Source organism: Falco biarmicus, chromosome 2 (assembly GCF_023638135.1).
Source record: "Falco biarmicus isolate bFalBia1 chromosome 2, bFalBia1.pri, whole genome shotgun sequence".
In the NCBI taxonomy this organism is placed as follows: Eukaryota; Metazoa; Chordata; class Aves; order Falconiformes; family Falconidae; genus Falco; species Falco biarmicus.
In genome coordinates, this window is record NC_079289.1 from 78,970,604 (window position 1) to 78,995,725 (window position 25,122).

The 25,122-nt window shown below is 39.2% G+C and overlaps 1 protein-coding gene across 2 annotated transcripts in view; it reads right to left on the minus strand.

Moving 5' to 3' along the window:
- The window catches only part of DSCAM (DS cell adhesion molecule), a 470,381-nt gene that overhangs the window by 395,876 nt on the left and 49,383 nt on the right, over positions 1–25,122 (minus strand). For both annotated transcript variants that reach the window (XM_056328736.1, XM_056328738.1), the window contains exon 2: positions 1,036–1,353. In XM_056328736.1, coding sequence (XP_056184711.1) covers positions 1,036–1,353 — 318 coding nt within the window. The remainder of the gene's footprint in view (positions 1–1,035; positions 1,354–25,122) is intronic.

The window sequence follows — 25,122 nt, forward strand, 5'->3', positions numbered from 1 at the left end:
TACACATAACGTGAACTTTCTTCTACTAGTCACTTCTTACGCAAAAAAGATAACCCATTTTTCCAGACTAAAATTTTAGTAAGACACATGAATTTCATGGAAACCTGTATTTTATTCATCTTCTAATTGTCTACAAACTACAGATCTCTATGCTAATTTATCATTAAGAAAAGAATACATTCTCTTATTTAAAGAGAGTTGTGGACAAATTACTTGCTAATTGTTCAGTTTTCCCTACGTAACTCCTGAGAAGGCATATCTCCAAAAGGAAAGATACGAAAAGACTAGCATAGTTCCAACAACAACAAAGAGGTTATGAGGATTTGCATTAGCCAAGGGTCAGCTCCCAGACTAGCTTTTGTTTGTTTGTTTGAATATTTTAATTAACTGAAGAGGATAGACAAGACCTTCAAAAACTATGCAATCATGTGTTTATGTGTTGTAACAAAAGGCCTGATTTTGATCCCACTCTAATTCTCCACTGGCTGACCAAAACTGCACACAGTCAGTATAGAAAACAGATGCAAAACCATTATGCTCATTTGCATCTTTTAGCTTAAAATGAAAGCATTGCGTATGGACCAACATCAGTTGCTGAATCGTTACACAGGAGACAAGTTTCTCTCTCAAAACAAAGCACAAATGAATACAAGCAAATCAGAAAGGATGCGATTAGGCAAGCATTCCTCTTTTCTTCCAGCCCCTACACAAAATCTAAACACTGCATCTTTTTCTCTCCCAGCTCTTTAATAAGTAAGTATGGTCTGATTAATGATTTCATTATTAGTTCCGTTTTCCTTATATTTGTGCAGAAGTTCAACTTATTATGATCTTTGGAAAAATTAACTTTTCAGCACCAAAATAATCCAAATCGGGGGGGGGAGAGGGAAGAATCCCCTATTTAATATTGTGAAGAGTTCAGAGGTTACACCTCTGGCCCATCTTTGATTCAAAGCTGCTGCTACTATTCGTCTGAAACACCCAAGCTTCCTCCCTCCTCAAGCCTGTTTGAACCCAATAAAAGGCTATACTTACCGGCCTTAATGTGAACATCCTGACTTCTGATTTTCCCTGAAGGATTTTCAGCTGTGCAATAGTAAGTGTTATCATGGATTAAGTTATTAAAGCTTGAAGGAGGGAAGGGGAAAATTTGGAGAGTGCCATTGGGGTGGACGTGGCGGATCCCTGGGACATCGTAGATCTCCTCGCCCGTTGCTAGGTACCATCTGAGCGTCACAGGGGGGATCCCTGCTGCTGGACAGGGTACCAATGTCCCTGTGGTGCTAGCAAACACTACCTCTTGCAGAGATGCATTGACAAAATATAGACTGGCGTGTAGATCTTCACTGAAAACTGTAAGACAAAAAAGAAAAAGAACAGACCTTGAAAACTTAAGAAATTGCAGCTACACAAACCAATTTGACTGTTATTTGCCACAAGATCAAACACAATGCCTAGGGAAGGTAATCAAAACATCAGGATGCTAACGCAATCTCTAATAAAATGTTTCTCATTTTAGAAGAAAACATCACCAGATTAAACACACTAAGTGGTCTACATCCAAAAGTAAAATGGGAAATCCCTTTCTTTGCAAACTGAAACAGATCTGATAGTTATTGCATTTGCTGATGCAGCATTCTTTGTAAGGCCAGCAAAAATCCAGCAGTAATCTACTTCCATGAAATCTCTAGCAACTAAATTTCCACCTGGAACACAGGCAGTTTCTGTTAGCATTTATAAATGTATTTTTACAGTCTTTCCATGGCGAAATGATTTATAAAGTAATAAAAGAACTGAACAACCAATGAAAAAAATCCCCATAATTCCTTAATAATAATACGTATCCATACTTAATACAGATATAACTTAACAAATACATTAGATACTTTGTTCAGGTCTTTCTAACAAAGACCTATAAACCCAGGCACAAAGCATGCTTATGGTGATCTTGGTTCTTCCATCCATGTGACTATAGTCCCACTCCCAACCTTTAACCCCAGATTCCGTAACATTGGAAAAAAAAGTCAGTATTGGTCAGAGGACAAGATGAGCTCTCGTTCTTCTGAACACTTCTGCCCTAGGCTATTCAGCTATCACCCCGAGGGCTTGAAGGCTCCAGGTGGCTTGAAGGTTCCCCAATGTTTCATCCAAAATACCTTCCTAACCCACTCTGTCTGAGAGTATATCAGCATAAAGCATACTTTTTACTTTCCAGTGAACAGTAGGAGACATTACCAATACCACCACTCTGCTGCGCATTTGCCTATACTGCTGACTTGTAAAAAATCCTGCCAATTGTGCTTGACACAAACACAGAAACGCATATTTCACTGCATCCTGAATACAGTAGATGCTGACACGATTTTCTAAAGCAAGTCCGGTAAGGAGTAAGTTTTTGAAAAGGTAACCATAGGGCAGCAAGCCCAAATGAGCATCATTCAGACAGATTTCAAGATTAACTTTCATTTGCACAAGGTGGATGCTATTATCCTGAAGAAATAACTTGCAATCCCAACGTTAAGTCATGAAGTGCCTTGTCTACCTCTGCCACTTAGTCTTATGGCAGCTTGGAGTACAAAATGGATTAATTTTTTCCTTCTCTCTTTTGACATCTTGAGAAGATATAAGCTGGAAAGATAATATCTTCTCAATATTATCTTGGCACTGACCATCAGGATAGACCAGATGAGCAGAACTGGCTCTGGGAATCCCTAAAAAGAAAAATATAAAAAGAAAGCCCCTCCTAAAGCAACAGGGAAAGATGTCTGGCATGCAAGAGGCAGCCAGAAATATGGGCATCACAGAGCAGGATGAAAGGCACTTGGAGATTCTGAAAGAAGACATTTCAGCACTGAAGCTGATAAGACCCCACTTATAAATGAGACAGGTGCTAGTACAGAATAAAGTCCTTCAGAAGAAACAAATTCTTCCTAGTTGGCACAACCCTAGGAGAAACTTGGATATCTGGAAAGAAAAAATAGGCATAATAGGACTAAGCACAGGAAGAAGCAGGGCTGAATAAGATGGTGCCACTTTTACATAATTGCATTTCTAATTATAGTTGTACTTTGAAGCAAGAGATCAGTATTGTTGGTAGCATAATAGAGAACTAAAAAAAATTTTGGCATTGTTCATCTGCTGTACAAGCTGTTCTCTAAAAATACAAGTGAAACAATTAACAGGGCATTTTAATTTCCATTGGCCAACAAGACATTCACATAGAAGTAATAAATACAGCTCACATTTGCCAACTTTTATTGTGCTATACTGCTTCTTAACAGACATTCACATAAAACTAGTAGGTTTGCTGGCTGAGAATAAAGAGGTGAATACCAAATTGCAAATGCCATAAAAATAGAGAATATCGGGAACCATGTTTGACACTACCATAGAATCTAACTTCCTAATCAAAATGCAGCGCAGCTGAACTAGAGACTCATACCAGCAGCACATAACAATGAATTTTTCCAGCTGCTTTGTATCCCCTGTAGAAGCTTTCACTACTTTTGACAAACTTTCTATCCATCAGCCTATACAATGGTGCTTCATTTTAAAACAGCATCTGGTACACATTCATCTTAATGGCAGACACAAACACACTAAGAGCCCTGGAAAATAATTTTAGTGCTATAATACACACAGATATACACAGTACTGACAATCCAGATGCATTTTGTGGTGGAAAACAGTGTGTAAGCTACTTGGATACATTCAACAACAAAAATGGGATTTCAGAATCTTTAATTAAAAAGATATTTCTCTTCAGCATTCCATGGGAAGAAAGTGATTAGTCGAGTAACAGAACAAGCAATATATCAAAACCTAACTGAAACTGAGACAAGTCAAAGACAGTATGTAATTATATATTACTTAATGTTAAAATATGATCCAACTAAACACCATATTTTACAGTAAACAGAGGCAACCTCAGACTAAAAGTTGCAAGGGACAGCAGTAGCGAAAGCTGAGGAGAGCTGTATGTAAGTAACAGTGAAAGAAATACCTGAAGAACCACGGGGGGTGATGGGGGCTAAAAGGTAAGAAAAGAAGGGGGGGGGGGGGGCAGGAAAATCACACAGGTTGTTCTACCAACTGCCTCAGTGTTGCTCTGAAACAAGGTTTTTGAAGTATTTTGTCTCCAGAGCAATGGCTAAAACCGTGAGGGCCCAAGCAAAGAGGCACAGGCCTACCGCCGCAGCCTGCTGTGCAAGAGCGGCCTCCGTGGCACCTCCAGGCCAGAGCTGAGGTGCCCTGCGGCTGAGTGACTGCCCTTGGCCTGCACAGAGGTGACATCAGCATTTCCAAAGAGATGATGTCAGTTAGCAGTTCAAGGGAATGAAAGTCAAAGACTCCTCCTGAATAAGATTTATTTATTTCTGAAACCAATAATACCCGAGGGAAACAGGAAGAGGTTGGCACCCCAGCAGCACTCAGTGGACTCCGCAACTGAAATGAGAAGGGGACAAATCCTCTGCACCTGCAAGCACCTCAGGGCAATGAGGGGAAGACCTGCGCCCTTAACCATGGGGTTAAAGGAGCACATAAACAGCTTATCAGATCAATAGACACAGGACAACAGACACTGAATCTCAGGTTAGATAGATACCATTGTCTTATGCATACACTTACAATGGGAGGGAGAGAGAAACATTTTTTGCAAGTTTAGTCAAAATTCCCTAGATTCAAGCATATGAAGTGATAAGATGGACTGATAAAGTATAAGAGGTTCCTGCATTTCAGGGGAGACAGTGCAGCCGCATTGTGCCTAGCAAAGTGCTGAATATGTCAGCCAGATAGAAAATTTCTTTTAGCACTTAAGAAATCTATCAAGTAAACTGGTTTATCTCATGACAAGCTGGTGGGTGAGGCTGCAAGTTGATCACACTCAGAAAGTGAGAATGAGCACTGTCTAGGCAGTCCAGGTAGATGTAACCAGACTGGACAGAGACCGGTATAAAGAGCTAGGCTGGGCTTTGCATTTGCTATACCTCTACCTGTTGGCATAGTTTTTTGGATTGGGCTTGTTTTTTTGGATTGTACAGAGGTGACCTTTACTCTCTTCTGGCATGTTACACCTTCCTCCACATCTTCAGGGTGCTGTAGTTCCTACATATATACAGATTGTGGACTTGAAGGTCTTCTATAACAGCCTAGCAAATAACATTCCTGATATTTCTCCCTTTAAGGCTGTTATTTTTTAAGTCCTCATTGTATGTTACACAAGACAGAACAGGCTGAAACTGCTGCTTCACAATGCTACTTTTTACTGGGCAGAAAGAGATGTCACAAAGTCGTAAGAGAAAAGATGCTACATTAACTACCATACTGGATCAGGCTCGGGCTTGCTCTGCGTAGGATCTTGTGTCCTGAAGGATCAGCATCAGCTGCAACAAAGGTGAAAGATGACATGCAAAAGTGAATTGTGAAACTATCTGTCAAAGGGAGATCCTCTTCTTCCCTTCCTCCACTGTTACCTACGCCCCACTTCAGACTGCTTCACCTTTAAGAAGCTTTACCATAACGACACCAAAAGTGAAAACTTTCATGGAGCTTGCATGTAACATTAGAAAAATCTGTATCTGTACAACTGTGCCAGAATGCAACGCAGAGGCTTGGTGTTGTACATTTCCTTTTCATCATGTTCTCTTTCATGTTTTAGTAAGTTTAAGGAACATACTTGTTATTTTTGAAGCTGGCTTTTTGTGCCGTGCACTCTTACAAAGCCCGTTTTCCATATTGTGATTGACCGCTTAAAAACCCAGGTTTTCTCTGCAGTTTTTGAAAGAACTGAAGAAACTTTGGGCAATAGACAACTCAACGTATAGAAAAATATTAATAAAATGTCTCTGAACAATGAATTGATACTTACATTTCAACTACCTTCCCTGTCCTTTCCAAAGGCTAAATAATACTCCTGTAATGCTTATGCAAGGGGAAAGTTTGGTCCTAAATGAGTAACAATTTCAAAACAAAGGGAAAATTATTTCTCATCCCTTTGATTAATCAAATCCAGCATGAAATATTTATATAGATAAAATAAAAGATATTAATCAAAGTGAAAGTCTGGAGCAATGAGACCACCGAGATTATTTAGATAAAGTCAAAGTAGAAAAAATAAATTATGTAATTAAGCATTGACTACTCTCCTGCACCACAGCAGGTTTATAGCAATAGCCGTAACTATCTTACAGTGAAACATCAGGTTTGACACAGCCCTGGACATTAATATTTCATGACCTTATCTCCTCAGTGACATTGTGGACATGAACTAGGAACAATCAAGTAGTTTATTTAGATTTAATAGAACATACAAGTTGTCATCTTAAAATTTAAAAATTGGTCATTGTTAAATACCAGCAAGATAAACACAAGAAACCTAGAAGCAAACCCAAGGAATTTAATAAAAACATAAAAATTGAAATTAAAAAAGAATGCTATAAAGTCTAAACTTTCCCTCTGTCAGAAATCAGTTATCCAAGAACACTGATTTTTCAGAAAGCTCCCTCCTGGTGCTGACTCTTGCAGTCTGCACTTGGAATTGTAGACACCTGGGATCACTTTGTACCATGACATGACAACACACTCCAGCAGAAGCTGACAGTTGGGAAAATTCACTGCAGGCATCTTTTCACCCACACAAAGCAGGTGCAAAGCAGGATGAGACACATTCCCCTCATCAGTGAAGTGACTAGGATCCCAGGTAGTCTCATCAATGCATCAAGCTTCAAACACATTTTAAGAAAAAAAAAAAAAAAAAAAAATCAACAGCCTGCACGCCTTCTGGAGGATGCCTTTTCCTGCGACACCCAAGGCACTGTGCCTAGGTTAGGAGAGCAGCTTTTTTGAGCCTCCTGCACAGCTAACATAAGATGACAAACACAGCTTAGATGCAGTTTAGACATCAATTATCTGGGGCAAATCACTCACTTCACTTGGTCCTCCATCTCTACCACTTAAAGAGATATTAGGACAACTCTCTCAAGGACCTCAGTTAACTGAAGAAGGCTAGCACAGCTACCCCAATAATTTTAGCTTCTGGGTGGATGCTTGCTGTCTACAGTTGCAGGTCCAGGCTTTTTGGCACACGCATTAGTCTAAAAGCATCATATCCTTTGCTAGCCCTCACACTAGCAATTCCACAATACATCTCCCCATTTCAGAAAATTTTAAAACAAGGCTTTTTTTGTGGTTTCGATTTTGCTTTGGTGGGGGACACAGCACATAACAAGCAATAGTAGACTAACAACAAAGACAATCAAGATGTTTCCCTTCACCCCCAAAAAGGCGTGGGAGGAGAAGAGAGAGGCAGAAAAGACATTATCTGCTAAAGCGGAAGGAAAAGGAAGAAAATGCTGGCAAGACTCATAGCTGGAGTCCAACTCAGCTTGCCTCACACAGGGCACCAATTGTTGCAAAACAAAAAAACAAGTAGACTACAACAAGGTTTTTACCTTCAGTCAGATTCTACTGTCCATACTGTTTCTCCTTCCTCCAGAGGCGAGGCCAGGCCACACCACTCCTCTCCATCCAACCACCCAACCCACAATCCTCAGTAATATTTAACCACTTAGCAGGAAGGAGCTACAGCTGCACATCATCCATGTCAATCAACCCACTGTCTTTGAGGCAAGGCCACAGCTGCATATTATCAATGTTCATCAGCCCACTGCCTTCATTCCTCTATAAAGACTGGCGGAAGTCAGAATGGTGCTAAGATTCAAGGAGGCATTTTTAAAGAACCTCCTCAGGATCCCATATCTCATGAGATGTGGTATCAGTGAGACAGCTCCTTTTTCACCAGCCTACAACCAGAATGGGAAGCAAGCAAGGAAACATCATCTTGATCATAACCCTTAAAAGCATACAGCTATTAGGTAGAGTTTCTCCTTGTTTTGAATGCCTTTACAACTTGTTTTATTTAAAGCTATGAAAAAAATTATGCATATCTACAGGAGAATATTCCACTTGACATTGCTAAAATATACATTTGCTTTTTAGAGGTTGAACTTCTCTGTGACATTTTGGGACTCAAATATAACAAAACAATTAAGAAATTTAAAGAACAGAATTTAAGCCCCAATTTCCATATGGCCAGTGAAAAATACTGAAATGCTCGTTACCAGAGGAAAATAAAATATTGATTATTCATTGTAAGATAAAAGACAAATATTTTGTAAGACAAGTTAATGGAATTCATTAAAACACAATAAAAATAATAAACCCAAAACATTTGTAAGAAAATGGCTGAAGATATCTAAGCAATAAATTACGTTTAAGGAAACTAAATTAACAGAATCACACTACAGGTTTATTACCTCGTCGACATCCAAATAATATAGTATGCTATGATAATCTTTTTTGTACAAACACACACAGAGAACTAATAAATGAAACATTTCAGAGTGCATTTCTGTGTCTTTCAAACAAGTAGCAGAAGCACTACAAATGCAATCACATATATGCAGATTACTCAGTGCAGAACACAGCCAGAGAAAGACAGCCTGGGTCAGTGTTAGGGTGCAATGCCAGCAAGTTTTGTCACTGTCTAGGATGAATCTATTTTTTTCCCCCAAGATTCCACAATGTATCACCATGACAGAAATTTGGGGGGGGGGGGGGGAGGGGGGAAGCTAGCTAGGTCTTTTCTCCTTTCCTCCATCTCCCCCTGCCAAATTTTAAATAAAAATAATAATAAAAAGGTCTTTATTTTAAAAGAAGAAAAAAGTGATGAGACACATACAAACAATAACATTGTTATCACTACTCAATTATCAAGTAACAGGCTATGCCAAGTGACCTAGAGAAATTACTTCAGCTATTGTGAAAAGATCAGAGTGATGAGGCATTACAATAATCCATCTGTGATCATGTCTCCCTCTAGGGGTTTTATCTAATGATTAACATATAAGGTTGATAAATATTATAAATTTTATAAAAGGTAAGATGAATGCCCTTCTACAATTTTGGCTTTGATTCTGACTCCAGACAGGAATTTCACATGCCCCTCTAAATTGTTAAGGATTGAATATTTCTCTCTCTTTGAGGGAAGGAAGGGTAAAACACAACTCACACAAGGAATGTGTTTCAGGTGGAGGCAAGATAGGTATCTTCAAGAACAGGGAACAGGAAAACAGCGCTAGATAAAGATGCTCTGACCAGACACCAAAGTAAGTCTTACCAAAAGGAACTAAAAGAAGGGAAAAAAGAGAAAACAACACTAAAGAGAAATTATAAGAGAATGCTAAAATCAACACAAAATAGCTTTAATATGGAAAACAAAATAAAATCAATTGCACAAACTGATTTGAGATTACAAATATAATTAACAAAAAATGAGTAAATTAAACTGTTACACTAGTAAAAATAAAAGTACCAATTAAACACCACCACCCACAACAGTTTTAAGTCAGCAATGGAGTCAACAGAAAAACATTTGTTTTCTATCAACCGGTTTGACCCCCTCGATCATTACTTTCTTGTAAACTGCTCAGTAAAGCAGAAAAAAAAATCCCAGCTTTTTGTCTGCAGTTGTTGACATCTACAAAAAGGAAGATGACTCTTCACTCATCAGATCACAGTTGTTCATTAGAACAATAAGCAGAAAAACCTCTTTCCCCCCACACTCCACCCAGAAAAATATATCTTCCAGCAGCAAATGCTGAAGCATCCATTGCTCTGACAAGGCAAATTTTTTGATACTTCTTACAGAGGCCTCCTAAACAGTGAACAAGAAGGAGTGTTAGGAATCTTTTTCACCACTGAAAACACCAACTTGTCCAAACATGGGCTTTGCATGGGTGAGCTGCTCATCGTCCTTCACAGGCTGGGCTTGGTGTGAGCCTCAGCCTCAGTCGGGGAAGGGCACAGACTCAGTGCACCTGAGAGTGGCACTTTGAAACCCAAGCTCTCTGTATTTGACCTAAACCCTCCTTGCTTTCTCTTTGTGGTGGCTGTCAGAGACCCTGATGAAGCCAGATGACAAAATGAATCCCAATTGTTCCCTGCCAGGCATTCCTCCCAGACTTGACATTCAGGTGTAGGGGCAGAGAAGCAATGGGGAAGATGGCATCCAGGAGTAAGGAGATGAGGGGCAGTTGCAGGCAGGGGCCTTCCCTCTGCCCCTGGACCTCCTCCTCCTCCCACCTCCTGATAGGGGAGCTTAAGAGAACAAGAAAGAGTTGGCAATATAGCTGGTATGGAGAGCTTGAAGGAATCCCAGGACAGGCCCATTATCATTTATTTATGTCTTCCTCATACAAAGGCTCTGAGGGAATCAGGAGAGTGTCGATTTGAAAAGTGTAACATCCCAAAGTTGTCCTGTACAAAGAAATTGAGTTATTCTCCAATTTCACTCTAACAGGTGCCTACTTGGAATAGTCATCCCAAAGACTTGGCTTAATGTGGAAAAATAAAAATGTTAAATAAAAGGCATTTCTTGGATGTATGACTTTTTAATGTTGAAGCAATCTTTTAGATTGTTATGATTGCTACTGCATTACAAAGCAATGGAAAAAAAAAAACACAAAATAAGAGTATGGTCTACAGCAAGTATGGATGAACTGGTTCATTTTTGCAGTTTTAATGCATGTGACTGAATAATTGGCATAACTCAGAAAGCCAAAATTCTTTCCACAGTATATGATCCCCCAATGCAGAACTGCTTCCCATGTAGGGTGTTGTGTAATGGTAGCCAGTATTTTAGGGCTAAAGAGCATAAAATTACATGTCCACCAAAAGGAACAAAAAAATAAATTATGCTTTTTCAAATTATTACTCTGATTCAATGTGCCAGTGCTCAACCTTTTATGCCAAAGGGATATTCATTTGAATCAGTTTCAAAATCAGAACCACTAATGAGGATAATTAAGTATGCAATTGTTTTTGCCTACAAAAAATTATCACTACAGAAAAAAGAGCATGCAGTGCTACATTATCATTCTCACAGGACAGAAACTTCCATTAAATCAAAGCAGGCTTCCACAATTAAAAGAAAAGGTCCGCAGGTGAAACCATAAAAAGAAGCAGAACCCACAAATGAGTTGCATCTCTGGAAGGGGGAGAAGTGTAGGTTTTGGTGGAGTGCACTATAGAGACCTCAGCCCACAGACAAATGCTGAGTGGCAAATGCAATAGATGCAAAAGATGGGAGTCCTTAATCAGCTAAAAAGGAATAATCTGTCAGTGATTTAAATGCTCACTTTTAATTATGTGTTCAATAATGGATTGAATGAAAAGGTAGATATCCATGTGGGATAGGCATTCCAGTTTTGGCTATGAACTACCAGAGTAAGATGTGTAGGTGAGGTTCTTTTTCCTTATTTAAGCAAACAAAGAGAAACTGGAAAACAAGACAATTAAATAATTGTAAACTTGGGGGCAAAAAATGTGCATCTTTGCTTCTTGAAGCAAGACCCAATGCATACACTCAGCTCCATTGATTCTATCATAAAGAACATACTGTGAGAACACCAAAAGCAACCAGAGAGAAATGAGAGAAGAGCCTTGGGCTTTTTTTTTCCCTTACAGAAATACCTTATGAGCAAGAGCAGCAAAGATAATTAGCTGTGTCACAGAGTTCTGAAAAATTGAATTAATTCAATATTTGTATAGATATGCTTTCGACTGATTTACAAAATTATCACTTTTTCCTTAAACAGAGTCATTACTTCGAAGGATTCATTGGCTGAGACCTAACAGCTTTCAGTCTGGGGCTTGTCTGCAAATGCTGCAGCTGACCTAATGCTTTCTTCTAGTGTCCTGCTAGCCACCTTCATCATGTCCTAACAGGACAGTAGTTTTACAACTAAACAACAGCAAAGGCTAGCATACTTCTCATTGGACCTGTGCAGGAAGGATTCAAAATTTCCAAAAATATCTCTTCCATACAAGGATAAAAGTAAAAACAGAACAAAATTTTCAGTTAAAGTAATTAAGTGGCATGATGCTTCACAAAATTATATGAAGGTATATTTTAGACCAGAGCAGTCAGCTACATTATAAGCCCCATGGTATGGTCACTGCTCTGTCACCTTTCTCACATCCCAGATGAAAGCTCTAACACTCACTTCAAGCCAGAGCCTGCAAAATCTTTCATCTGGATGCACAAAACAGCCAGGACACCCTTTTAGGATGGATTGTTATTCTCTGATTTTTCATGTAGGTGACCTCTACTTCTGGTGAGTGAGTGAGCTTTACTGCCAGAGCTAAGCCTCCCACCAGACCAAGCAAGCCTTCCAAACACTATGCTATAAGAAACTAAAGGGAAAAAAAACCCTGAAATGTCAAGAGATTTGTAAACCTCAACCTCTCAGTTCTGTTATTCCACATCATGGTTATTACTGAGTATCCTCAAAACTGGCCCACAAAAGTGAAGGCAGCTAATTCCTGTCATGCCTTCAAGAAGCCTTCAGGAGCTCTCAGTAGTAATGATTACAAGTTCAGTGGGCTCCTGCATCCAGACCCTAGAAGCAATCTTTGTTATCATAGCTGAAAGCTGACTCTGTTAACAGGATTGAACATGTACCACAGAAAGCTCTATCCCAAAACTATGACAGCTGAGAAAGAAGAAGGAAAACAGAGGGAAAGATCTGGATGATGTCCAGTTGTATTCTGCTCTCCCTCCATGCTCAGCCACTTGGGCCAAAAGGTATATTCTCCTTGGATGGACTCAGCATTGGGAGAAACAATATTGCCTGGAAAGAAAGATAAGAATGGAGGGCTGGGGCTGGGCTGAGCCTACAGAGCTTCTACCCAGACACTATCAGTGATCTCATCTAGTAAGTAGAAGCATGAGGATCTGAAACACATGCTGACAGGCATCAGCATATAAAGCACAAGCTTTTGCTGTAGTAAGACACATAGAAACATTGCCAAATATCTTGGTGTTAAAAGAAAATGCAGAAAGAACTAGGTCAAAGCTTTGGTGGTACTCTATTTCCAATACAGACACTGTTTTGCTCACTTGTTAGTCCCTGCTAAAGGGAAATGCCGTATCTGCTCACCAGGGCTATGGAGATAAGCAGAACACGAGGACAAGCAGAGCAATTTCTGCAACGCTGCCTTGAAAAACAGAGTTCTTCCAGACACTACTAAAGAGATTAGTAGTACTGAATGCCATGGTTTCCTAATTAGGAAATCTTGAACAAAACCTGCAGTCTTAACGGTCTCAAGTCACCACTAGCACATCAAGGACAAAATGTAGTATCAGTATGGTGCATCATCCATCATATAATATTGTAGCGTAAGTGTATTTCCATTTGGGAAGCATAGGTTTACTGACCCCTACCTCCTCTCCATGATTCTTCCTCTTTCATCTCAAACTTAACTGCAAGGGATTTAACCAAGAAAGACTCCCTATCCCACAAGGAGAACAAGACAAGGCACCGGAAAATGCAGGAATGGAAAAAATTCCTAAGTCAAGGGCAAAACAGTGCATACCCTGGGGAATGACTCAGACGGGAGCAAACCCCCAGTGCTAGAAATGGCTCTGTGGAGCAAACCCTTACCTGTGTTAGAAACCCTTTCAGTGCAGGGCCACTTTGCATTTGGATTTCCTGGACTGCTGTCCATTTTCAAACCACTGTAGAACATGCAGCACATCTTAAGCATTTTGCAGCACTAATGCTACTTCACAACTGTGCTAGATTTTTCTGCCCATGGGGGCAGTTTCTCCATTTGACTGTATTCTTTCTGACAGTTTGCCTGTCATATTAGACAATGCTGGCTTGGGCTGAGTCACAGCAACAGTCCAACCGCAGAACAAGAGCAGCCCTTCCACACACACCGTACCGTACACAGCACCAGCAGAGGAACATGGAGTGAAGAAGGCACAGCTCCCTGTCTTGTTCAATGGATGGCTCCCAAGTAATGCAAAGTTCAAAAAAAGTGGTGGGAAACCCACAAAAAAACACATAGCAATTACTTCTGGTCAGCACAAACAGCCAGTACCAATAGATCTAAGCAGACAGTCTCACTTCTGCAAAGCAAACAGAAGTTGTACACAATACTGACTATTTTAATAATGAAATTACTGAAAGGTTCCTGAGGTGATTTGGCCCTAGTAAGCATCAAAATAAAACTAGTACTTATGTAGGCACTAAGTAGCTCAAATACTACAACACAACAAGGCATAATGAAGAAAAGAAGCATCATTAGCATTTGGTTATTGCTTCCATTTTTCTTAAACTGCTTCTGAGATCACCATGATGTACTAATTTTTGTATCAGATCTCATTAAATGAAAAGAAGGCAAATGTGCTGGCATTCATGGCTATTGCTATAGAAGATTAGAGCTATGACAAATTACTGCAACCTTAATTAAAAAACCACCAAAAACAAAACAAGGGTTTCACTCTACCTATCACTTGGGGGAGGGGGGGCACGAGGGGAGGGGAAGGCAAATCTCAAACAAGTTCTAAAATTTTAATTTTGCTTCTTAACAAAACCAAACAAACTCTAGCTTATGGAATGCTCAGTACTTGAACTGCATTCTAGTACTCTCTTTGTCATAAGTTTACTACATAATTCGTATAATGTAGCATGCACAGAAAATATTAGTATTTCAAAATACACATAAGCCATGAGATTTCTTTTACTGGATGAGAGGTAAAGTCTCAGGAAGTTGGGTTTTGCTGAAGGAGGAAAGGTTTTAAGAAGAAACTAAATATATCTAAAATAAAATAAAATGCCAACATCTCTCAAATTTTATGTATCATCTAAAATGGAGAAGAGACACTACCAATATAAAAATAATTCCTTTAAGAGTATTTTAACATTCCGAATGCTCCCAAGATAACATTTGGAGATTGGAAATGGCAAGTTTAGCACACTAATCAGTTGAGGAATAGAATTATATATTAAAATATTATGAAGATGGCTACAGAATAAGCATATAACACACATCTACATTTTAGATACTCTTGACAAAATACAAGATTAGTTTGCCTTGAAGGCCTCTTTGTTTACCTGAAAAATAAGCACATGAAATGCTGAGCTGTGACTGAGAAATTCTTTGGCTCTGTTTCAATCCCCCTATCAGGCTTCCTTTATCACATCAAGGCAATCATGAGTCTCAAAGCCCAACAGCAGCAAACCCCAGCTTTCTCTGAACTTAGTAACATTTGAACACTTAAAACACTATGCAGTGACAATTTGTGCTTGAGCCTTTCCCGTGTTTTCCAGCCATTTAAAATATAAGTAACAATCTATCACTTCCTCACTCTAGTACAAAGATGAAAAAAGTCCTTGTACCTTCTTTGCAGCAAATCTCTCAGGTTTTATAACATCATTAGATAAAGCAATATGCACAGTAGCCAAACTTATGAATACCTACCAGTCAACTATGTAATGTTAACAGTTTTAGATTGTGGATTCAGCTTTCATATTGCTGTAGACCAATTCTCCAACTACATACACTAAAACTGGTCAACAGAAACTTGTTGATAAACGTATCCAAAGGTATAATAAGTATCCCCAATGACCTATGCTGAGGGACTGACCCAAGTGAAATACTGTGTAAAAAACTTAAACCACTAAAGTAGCTGCAATATGTGTCTCTTACTACATTGTTGTAAGTTCAATCTACACAAATCTGTTCCCTTCCAGCTTCCCTTAACAGAATATTTTACAAAGACCATGCCTTAAGAATAGCTGCACCAGCTCATTTATTTTGTTATCGCTTTTGGCAGTAGTACGACAATGTTCTACATAAATCTTAGTGAAAGGAAAAATAATTCTTAAGTCTTCACTTTCTTTAAAAAAAAGGAAAAAACAAAAAACACAGTACCATTTTTTGCATAACAGTAGAATAGGATGTTATACTAAACGTCCATATACCCATCAACTGCTCCAACAGTGGCTGATAAAGGATGTTTAGGTAAGAGTCTGTCACAATCCTTTTCTAGTGACAGCTAATTTCAAGTTCAGTATTACATAGCTAAGTAGAATTACCTTTTCTGTTTGCAATGTTCTGCACTCATTTTCTTCCCCATATGCCATTTTCTTCCCCGTTACTGCATGATCTTTCTAACTCTTTCCAGCTCCACTTATGTGCAAGCTGGGCTATCTTGAATACTGTTCCATCAGAAGACTTTAATATTTATAACCTTCTCCAGTTCATTTATGCATATGTATCACAACCTATAAACCAGTATAGATCCCTGACAGTGTTTTCTCTCCAGCATGAAAATCAGTTATATGTTTCCTATTTCTTTCTAGTCTATCATTAAACTACATGAGGACCTCTTTTTACATGGCATCTTTTTTCATACTATGACACAAATGACACTTTGATGAACTCTTTTAAAAGATCTAGTTATGTTATACTGACTGTATTGTCCTCGCCCACCTGCTTCAATTCCCAAAAAAAAAAAAACAATACGTAATAATTTGCAAGGCATGGCTTTCCTTTGCCAAGGCTGTGCCACACTGCTTTTCCCAGTACATTGCATTTACCTATACATTCTAAAGACATTCTTTCTTAAGACCTGCTAGCCTATAGTTCTCTACCTTAGTCTTGTAAAGCAACAAGCCCGCCTGACATTAAGTACTGAAAGGTAAACAGCAATTCTAAGTCAATACCATCAAAAGGTTACAGCAGTCACTATTTCTCCAGTTACACATCTATTTTTATTTATAATCTTGAAGGAATCTCATCCATGGCTGGCAATTCATTGGCATCCAATAGATTAGTTCCTTCTAGAATTACTTTCACTTGCAACGCAGCTTTGGATTGTTCTTCAGAACTGCCTTCCAAGGAGAACAACAACAGCAATGAGGTTGGCTCACTTCCCCACTGAGACATAAGGTGCACAGAGTGATCGGGTTAATCTAGTTAACCTGTACAGCAAAACCTAGCACACCTATCCTGGCAATAGACTTAAAAACTACCCCTGTGAAACCAACCCATTTGCAGGCAGGTTAGACCTTGAGAACTGCAGTCCAGAGAGATCACGTAACTCTCGTGCAGTAGGTGTGACATGTCTAGTTTTGGAGCTTCTGTACACTACATCTGGGCTGACAGACCAAACAAAGACTGACAACCCCGACCTTACAACATCTGTGCTGGTGAAAGTATCATAACTGAGAAAGTCGAGAAGGTTAGCGCAGAAAATTCATGTGGCTTTTTTGTAACAGCTTTACCTCCCTAAATACTTCCTTTGCTCCTTTATCAGGTTCACCTGATGTTTTATGCGTAAGGTGAGCTACTTTTAAAATTCTGTTTTGGTCAGCTTCGTTGTGAAGAGGCATTTCACTTGCTATGGTTTCATAACTTTTTCTCTCATGTTGAGACACAACTCACATTATGAAGGATGATTTCAATACCTCTGTGTACTCTCCTGATTAAACATTCAGGTGGGGTGTACAGGAAAGAATACATTTGATGTCTGGCCCTTTTAGAAGTTTTAAAAAATATTTTAAATTAATTTTGTATCATCAGTTCCTCAGGGATTTAGTTGCTTTATCCCAGATGTCCATTTTCAAACACTCAGTTTATTTGGGAACTTTCTAGGTTCACTATTTTTCACCTTCTCTTTGTCACCATTTGTCCAAGACTGAAGGACTGAACATGGATATTCTTAAAAATTTCAGCCCTGGAAGGCAAGTTCTCACCAATTATACGGTCTTCCACACTTGTCAAGTCTCCCTACCTTTAAGTTTCAAATAGTCTGTTTCCTTGTCCTGTTTTTTGGTTTGTATCACACTCCAACTTAGCTTTGGAGATTTCTCTTTCCACCCATAAATCTTACTCCTTCTTTTCAATGCCTTTTTTGTTTGTTTGTTTTCCCAGTTCAGTTATTGAGGCTGGGCAGATGATACAGGAGCATATAAGAAAAGGCTTAAGTAGAGAGTTCCTAATGTTCAGCCTTCTATTCAAACAATCTACTTCAAGCAAGTCCTTCCCTGTTGTTTCCTGTGTTGCTAGTACTTCTTAAAATGTTACAGCTGCAGCTCCCACCTTCTATGCCAGACCAGGGCAAACGCAGAGATGAAGCACCTTCTCTGGAAGCTTCCAACCATGGCATGTACCTTTCACCTATCAGCTTTACGGACTGCATCCAAATTGGTGCAACCAAGCTAACCCTAACAAGCTGCAAATGCACCTTTTTCATTCATCAGTCACATAAAATCACAATATTTAAGGCTTAATAAAATGACTGTATGTAGCAAAATAGCTTCTCCCACACACACTCCTGCTCCTAATCAGTGCTAATTAAGTATATGCATCATATAAATTGACAGCAATGTAGATTGGGAAGCAGAGTTTAACGTGTAAATAATGATGAGATGAAAGAGATCTTTTGAGCAAAATCAAAGTATCAAGTAGTCATTATGTGTAATCACTATCACAATTTAATGACATTTTGTGCTGGAGCAGGAATATGAACAGGAGTTAAAGTGTCTGATATACTTTTCTTTTTTTTTTTTTTTTAACCATATGTTCGTCTCAACTGGTTAACAAGCCATCAGCCTTCACTTGTATCTTCAGCAGGTCAGTCTAGTCCAAAACACAGTTTCCAAGCCAACTGCAGTGGCAATGGAGATGAAATGTGAGGATATCATGTTGTGGCAAAGATTCTAATATTTATCCTTTAAAATTTGCTGTATCTGTAAGTAACAAGGTTAAGACTGGAAAGCCACAATAGGAGGCTGCTATCATCCTATCAATCAAACAAATCCACACCCAATATATATATGGGTAACCACAAGTAGATGTGATAGATGTGATGGAGTAATACACAAACCCTTCTTAAAGAGGTAAAGGGGAGGCAGATGAAGGAAGAATAAGATTCCTCTGCTCCCATAGACTTGATAAGCTGCAAATCATGACAGAGCAGAAGAAAGCAAAGAGAAATTCTACCTGCTTTTAAACTTCATATATTTATAAAGGCTTTTATTTTGTGACCATTTCAAAGGATAACTAAAAGGAGAATCCATTTTGTCCAGCATCATGGCCTTAGCCAGCTGTAGGTTTGCAACCATCATTAAGCTCATAGACTTGAATAGGTTTCTTGACAGCAAGTATTTCTGACTAGCACTTCCCAGGGGTTCAAGCAGTAGAAAGTAGTGTTACTAATATTTCAATACAGCATTGAGAAATAAGCACAAGATGAAATAAATAAATAAAAGAGAAGGACAGGAAAACTGAATGATGCAAAACACTGACCTCCAAGCTGTCATTTCACCCAAAACTTTACATGAAAGGGACAGAACACAAAGGACATGTTAATCAGAAAACACCTTACGTAATCTTTAGAAATATCAGACTTCACAGCACCACCACCTGAGTTCAGGGCATAGACTAATGCCACAGTATCCCTAGGGCTTGTTTGCATGTCCTAATACAGAGCTCTTGATGTATGAGAGCCCATGAGTCAGTAACCTCAATTTGGAGGGTCAGTCCAGGGAATTTTTTTTCTCCCTCCCTTTCTCGCCTTTCTTCATCCAGATTTTTTAGAAATTTGTCCTTTCCCAAATATCTCAAAATGAAGGGGAGAGAAATCAGAATATCTTTTTCTACCCGCAAAAGACATACTTCTTGAAACAGACAGACCATATCTCTATTCCACCATTCTGGGAATGGTAATGCGAATGGTGGAAAGGTATCTGGCACTTTTGGTTATGATAATCTTAAGCCATTTCCTTGCATGAACTGAAAACATGTATAAGATGAACTGACTGCTAAATTAAGAAAGGAAGCAATCATAATATTGTCGCTACATGACAACAGTTGTGGAGGAAAGAGTTAAAAAACAAAATAAAGTACAAATACTTAAATTTCCTCATCAGAAAGTCCAGAATTTTTCACTTTGCTGCATCACCTACAAAGGTGTATACTCCAAACACCTGTTAAATTAAAACAGGTGAATTAATGGCCAAACGTACAACGCTTGATAACATAATTTTGCTAGATCAAACTAATGGCCCATCTGCAGTGCTACATGGATGGAGATGACAGTGCAAGAAGCCACAGTCATGCAGGTCATGCAGGTGCATAATCATCACTCCACCACAAAGGCTTTAACCCTATTTTCTTCTCTGTAGCTAAACCACAGGAAAACTGAAATTTTATATTCCCTCCATAATTTGTTTGCATTACCCACAACAACTTTGGATATTCTGGCTACCAGTATACAATCCCACTCCCTCTTTGATTGTTCTAAGGTTCCTAGCTTTAATATAAAAAAATACATTAAAATAAAATGCCACCCAACCGAATCAACCCATCCCCTTACTATATACTTCACATCCAGATTTGTCCAATTAAAAATAATCATAATTAAACATTCCCAGGTTATCTGTCAGGCACTATAGCATATAAACAGCAAGTTTAACAACCTTTTCAGCAAAATTCTGAACATTTTGGTTTGCTTTGTTATTCCATAGTGAAACTGAACACTTGGCTTAAGTCTGTGCCTATTTTTAATGGCCTGTTTTTACTCTCCCATTGATCTGTTGTCATGTTTAATCAAGACGACAAAAAAAAGGAGTAGCAAGTAGGGTAAGCTTCAAGTACTGCACATTTAATTACATGAAGGACTCAGTGGGGAGGAAGAGAATAAATTGACCTTTGTATCAGTTTTCATGAGCTTAGGTGTCCTTTTTAGCCTCCCAGAATGTTAACCCTGAAAGTGGGGAAATAAAGTGATTCTATGTTTGAATTAAACAAAAGGCCACCCCAGGGGAATGGTCTTACTTTTGCATATGATTTTCTTCAGAATATTATTATCCATTAGAAAATTAGAATAAAAAAATGAGAATATTGGAGACTACAGAAGGGTAGAACAAGAACAGTGACAAGCAGGTATTTTTAGGTTTTTCTAGTCAATGATTCACCAGCATATCACCTCCCATCCTGAACAAGACGTGCACACACACACAGGTATAAGAACTATTTTACACATTATTTAAAACAGCACCACTACAACAGTAGGATATCTCATACCATGCAGATATACTGCATATAGAAACGTGATGCTTTGATTTTTCAGTGCATATGACAATTTCAACAGGGATTTTAAAAGTGTCTTAAATTCTATATTTCTCATCCTTAAGAAGCTTGGAAATAATGTCTTTCTTCCAGATTCCAGCCCTTGTGATCTTTATTCTGTGCGTGTATCTCACTAACAAACAAACAAACATGATTGATCTGGTGAGAAAAGGGCAAGCAAATCATGCTACACACATCACAAGAACTACACCAAACTGAGTATTTTAACTGAATGATATTGTTAAAAGCATAATTAGTTTCTCTCTTTTTAAAATACACAGATATCAGATGAATACTAGAACTACTTTGGGGATGGTACGTGAGCCCCATTTTGCAGTTCCCAGCAACCTATCCCCAGATGGTATCATGCATATATATGTATCATTTAATCTGAAATGTTAAACTTGGAGAATAGATCTGGATGTAAGAAACTAAAAATGATCAGAAAGAAAAAAGCCCAAATTTCCCACTGAGGCCTGTGCAAGCAGGAAAAGCTCCTAAGTTATCTATATTGTGTTGACACGTAAGTTCAGTTTTACAGTATACAATAACGATCATTGGCATTGTTTATATGGTTGAAATTTGGTTTTATCCTGACAGCAAGCACAGGTAACATTCATAACAGAAAGCAAGGGTATATCTAAACAGCTCGTGTGAATTTCAGAAAATTAATAAAACAGCAGATTTAGCAACTATGTTCTGCCAACCCTCTGCAAATGCTAGAATTTTATACAGATTTTCTGCAAAGCAAATGTGCGTTAACTTTCAATAGAATGGTAGGATGATTCATTAACCATGTAAAGGACAAGAATATATTTGGTGTTAAAACTAGGGACAAAATAAGATAGACATGTATAAAAAAGTCTTAATCTCATTTGGTTTGATATAGACTTCATTTTAAAAGAAAACATATCTATACAGAACAATTCTTTATTACAGCACGGTATTTATTACAATGGCAACTGCACATTTTAATCATATAAGAGAACTTCCCTACAGAGGGTGAAGACCTACTTAGACAACATAACTTTCTGCAGTAGACAGCAGAAAGTTCCACCACAAGAAGCAGTCTGAGAGCAACCATTTAAATGGAAATAAACTCATAAGCAACACTGTTTTCAGGTCTACATAAAGCCTCTAGAATTGGTATAAAGGCGGTGAATGAAGGCAGACAGGCAAAAACTATATGAATTGTGTGAAGATTTACTGCAAGGACTAAGGTAGCTGCAAAATCCACTACAGGCACTGCCCACACAGGTATGCGCCTCCAATCATGCAAAAGAATAAAGGGGTGCAGCTGCCCTCTTCACAGATCAGGGCAGCATCAGCCTTTGCAAAGCATGAGTAGCACAACTGTGTACCTGCACAGGCCCATGCAAAGCACAATTTAAGCCATCTCACACAGCTGGAGGAGTTTGCAGCATGTGTGCAGCACGCTTTGATGCTCAAGCAGGTTTAGCTGCTTGGAGCTCCCCTGTGCTGTAGCTACTCTGCAACCACTGAGCCATTCCACTACCAAGTAAACTACTTTAAAGTTTACTTTTCAATGCCTACACTGAATTACCTCCTAACTTCAGGTTTGCTTTGCTGCAGGAAGCTCAGCTGCTGGTGGCAACACTTTCACTGGCTGGCCACTGGTGCCACCCTTCTGGTGGCAAAGATCTGTCTTGCTGAGCAAATGATGAAACGAGACCCTTCTCATTCTGCACCAACAAAATCACATTTTGCCTCAATACATAACTGAGGTGCTGAAGGTGAAGAATTCAAAAACGCCTCACAAAACTTGATTGCTAAGTGGTTATATTTATTAGCATGGTCACCTAAGACATCATCTGAACTATCTTTAATCTTAAAAGCTAGACTAAGATTTTAACCATACAGTACTTAGACCTTTGTACAAAGACCATTATGCTATTGCAAGTATCACTGCAGAATGGAGTACAGGGAAGGCTCAAAATTGGGGAAGAAAGAAAAATAAAAGCAAAGACAAGCATAGCAAGAGAGGCACAAAACAAACATCCTGAAGACTAAAAATGAGAGAACATTGCAGTCAGCTTGCATCCTCAGAAACACTAGCCCAGCATTTTAGGCAGGAGGATTCTTTAGAAGCCACTTTCTAGTCTGAATTGGAGGCATATACATGAGCAAATAAATGCGGGTGCCTAGAGCTAAGGAAAAGTTCCAGATAACTTCAGTCCTCAGCAGGTAAGCATGAATATTGGTCACTCAATGAAACACTGTCAAGAACTATGTTTCCCTTAACGCCCTGCAGGCATCACCTTGGACTGCTCCCAGGGCCACACACGTACACAGGAAGAGCTCCTCAGCTCCTGCAGAAAAAGCCTTGGGGCTCAGGAGCTGCACCTGGTTACTGAGGTAACAAGCACCCACCAGAGATGCATGTGTGAAGACAGGTACTTCATACCAAACAGACATATTTTGGGGAAAATTTCCTATACAAGCAGAGTATGAAGGAACTCAGCATCTCATGTCTTTACTCACATTTAAAGACCAGAGACCTCCAAACAAATAAATACAAAGCATAATTTGGTTAATAAATAAAAATTTACAAGGTGAGATATATTTCTTTCTTTCTTTTCTTTACACCTGTCTATTTTTCCTATCCATATTTAGGTTTAGTTCTTTTTGTTGATCTTTTCTATTTCTGAGATCTTCCCAGCTAGGATGATTAGATTTGCCCTCCATCCCCCCTCAGAAAACAGAGGGATTTTATAACTCACTCCATTCTTCATTTTTGACTGAAATTTTTCAACCAGCTCTCCATCTTATAAAAACAGCTCTTCTTGGTTTGTATCTGCTCAACTCTCACTCTACAATATTTTGTGGTCATGAAATGAGCAGGCTATATACTGAGGAAAGAAGTATTTCTACTCCATTTCATTCACCTCTTCAACTAAAGAACTGTAATCATACCATCGTCTCTCCCCATCACTTGGAAGTGTCCTTTCATTTTCAACTATTTGTATTGTGTCTCTGGACTTCTAGAAATGAGGTGAACAAAACTCACTGCTCGATGATTCATGGCTTAATGAAATTAAGTGGGAGTTCTGCTGTTGATTTCACAAGTGCTAGGGTATCATTCAGCATGTACACAGTCTCATTTCTTCTTGCCATTTATTTCCCACATTCTTTTGAATATACATGCTATTTCCTCTTATGATAGCATCAAGAGCAAGCCTTCCTTCTGTTGTCAACCTCCATTTGGTCTCCTCTGCATGCAGTATGATCCTTTCTTTGTCCACACCGTGCATTTCTCTACTTGGATCCTAGTTCATTATCTTTAGCAGGAAGTTTTGGGTTGGTTCGTTGTGGGTTTTTTTCATTTCTTTTTGTCCTGGCAACACCAGTAGACTGCATGGTGGTCCGTGAGCAGAAGAGATCAGGCAAGCACTGTTGTACATAGCACACTAAATATGGCCAGCGATCCCACCCAGTGGCACTGCCTTCTCTGAGAGCTACAGAAGGAGACCCATTCCCCAGAACAACTGTTCTGACTCCTCTTTCATTTCTCTGCTGTCCCTCAGACTGCACTAACCTACCAGCAGTGGGAAGACAAGAAGCCCTGTGCACAGACAGCAGGTACCAACACTGTGTATCTCCCAGGCAAGCTTCAGCCAGGGACAGAGAATGCATGGTGTTACGTAGGAGACAGAGAGACGTACCCTCTTTTGCAGCAGGACTCCTTGCCTGACCAGCACTGGTTTACCCTGCCCTCCTCCCACAGACCATTACGGTGCTCACAACAGAGGCAGGTGAGCCCCTATCCATTGCACACCTGCCTCTGCTTGGTCATCACAGATCCATCCCACCTGTGCTAGCAGGGCAGATTGCTGTGGAGCCAAACATAGACAAGGAGCACAAGGTATCACAGGTGCCCGTGGGAGGATAGCGAGGCCACCCAGGCTGGGGACCCTAGGGCACTTAAAGATGTCAGAGATTATGTGATGTAAAACTGAGTTTTGCTGCCTGAAGCAGGAGGCCTTACCACACGTTTTGGCCACACTGCTGAGGAACCTCGAGGTTCCTCTGTAGGCCATTCTGAGAAGTTGTAACACAAACACTGTTAGCTGAAAACTAGGCAAAAGCACTACATAATTGAGAAATACCAATACA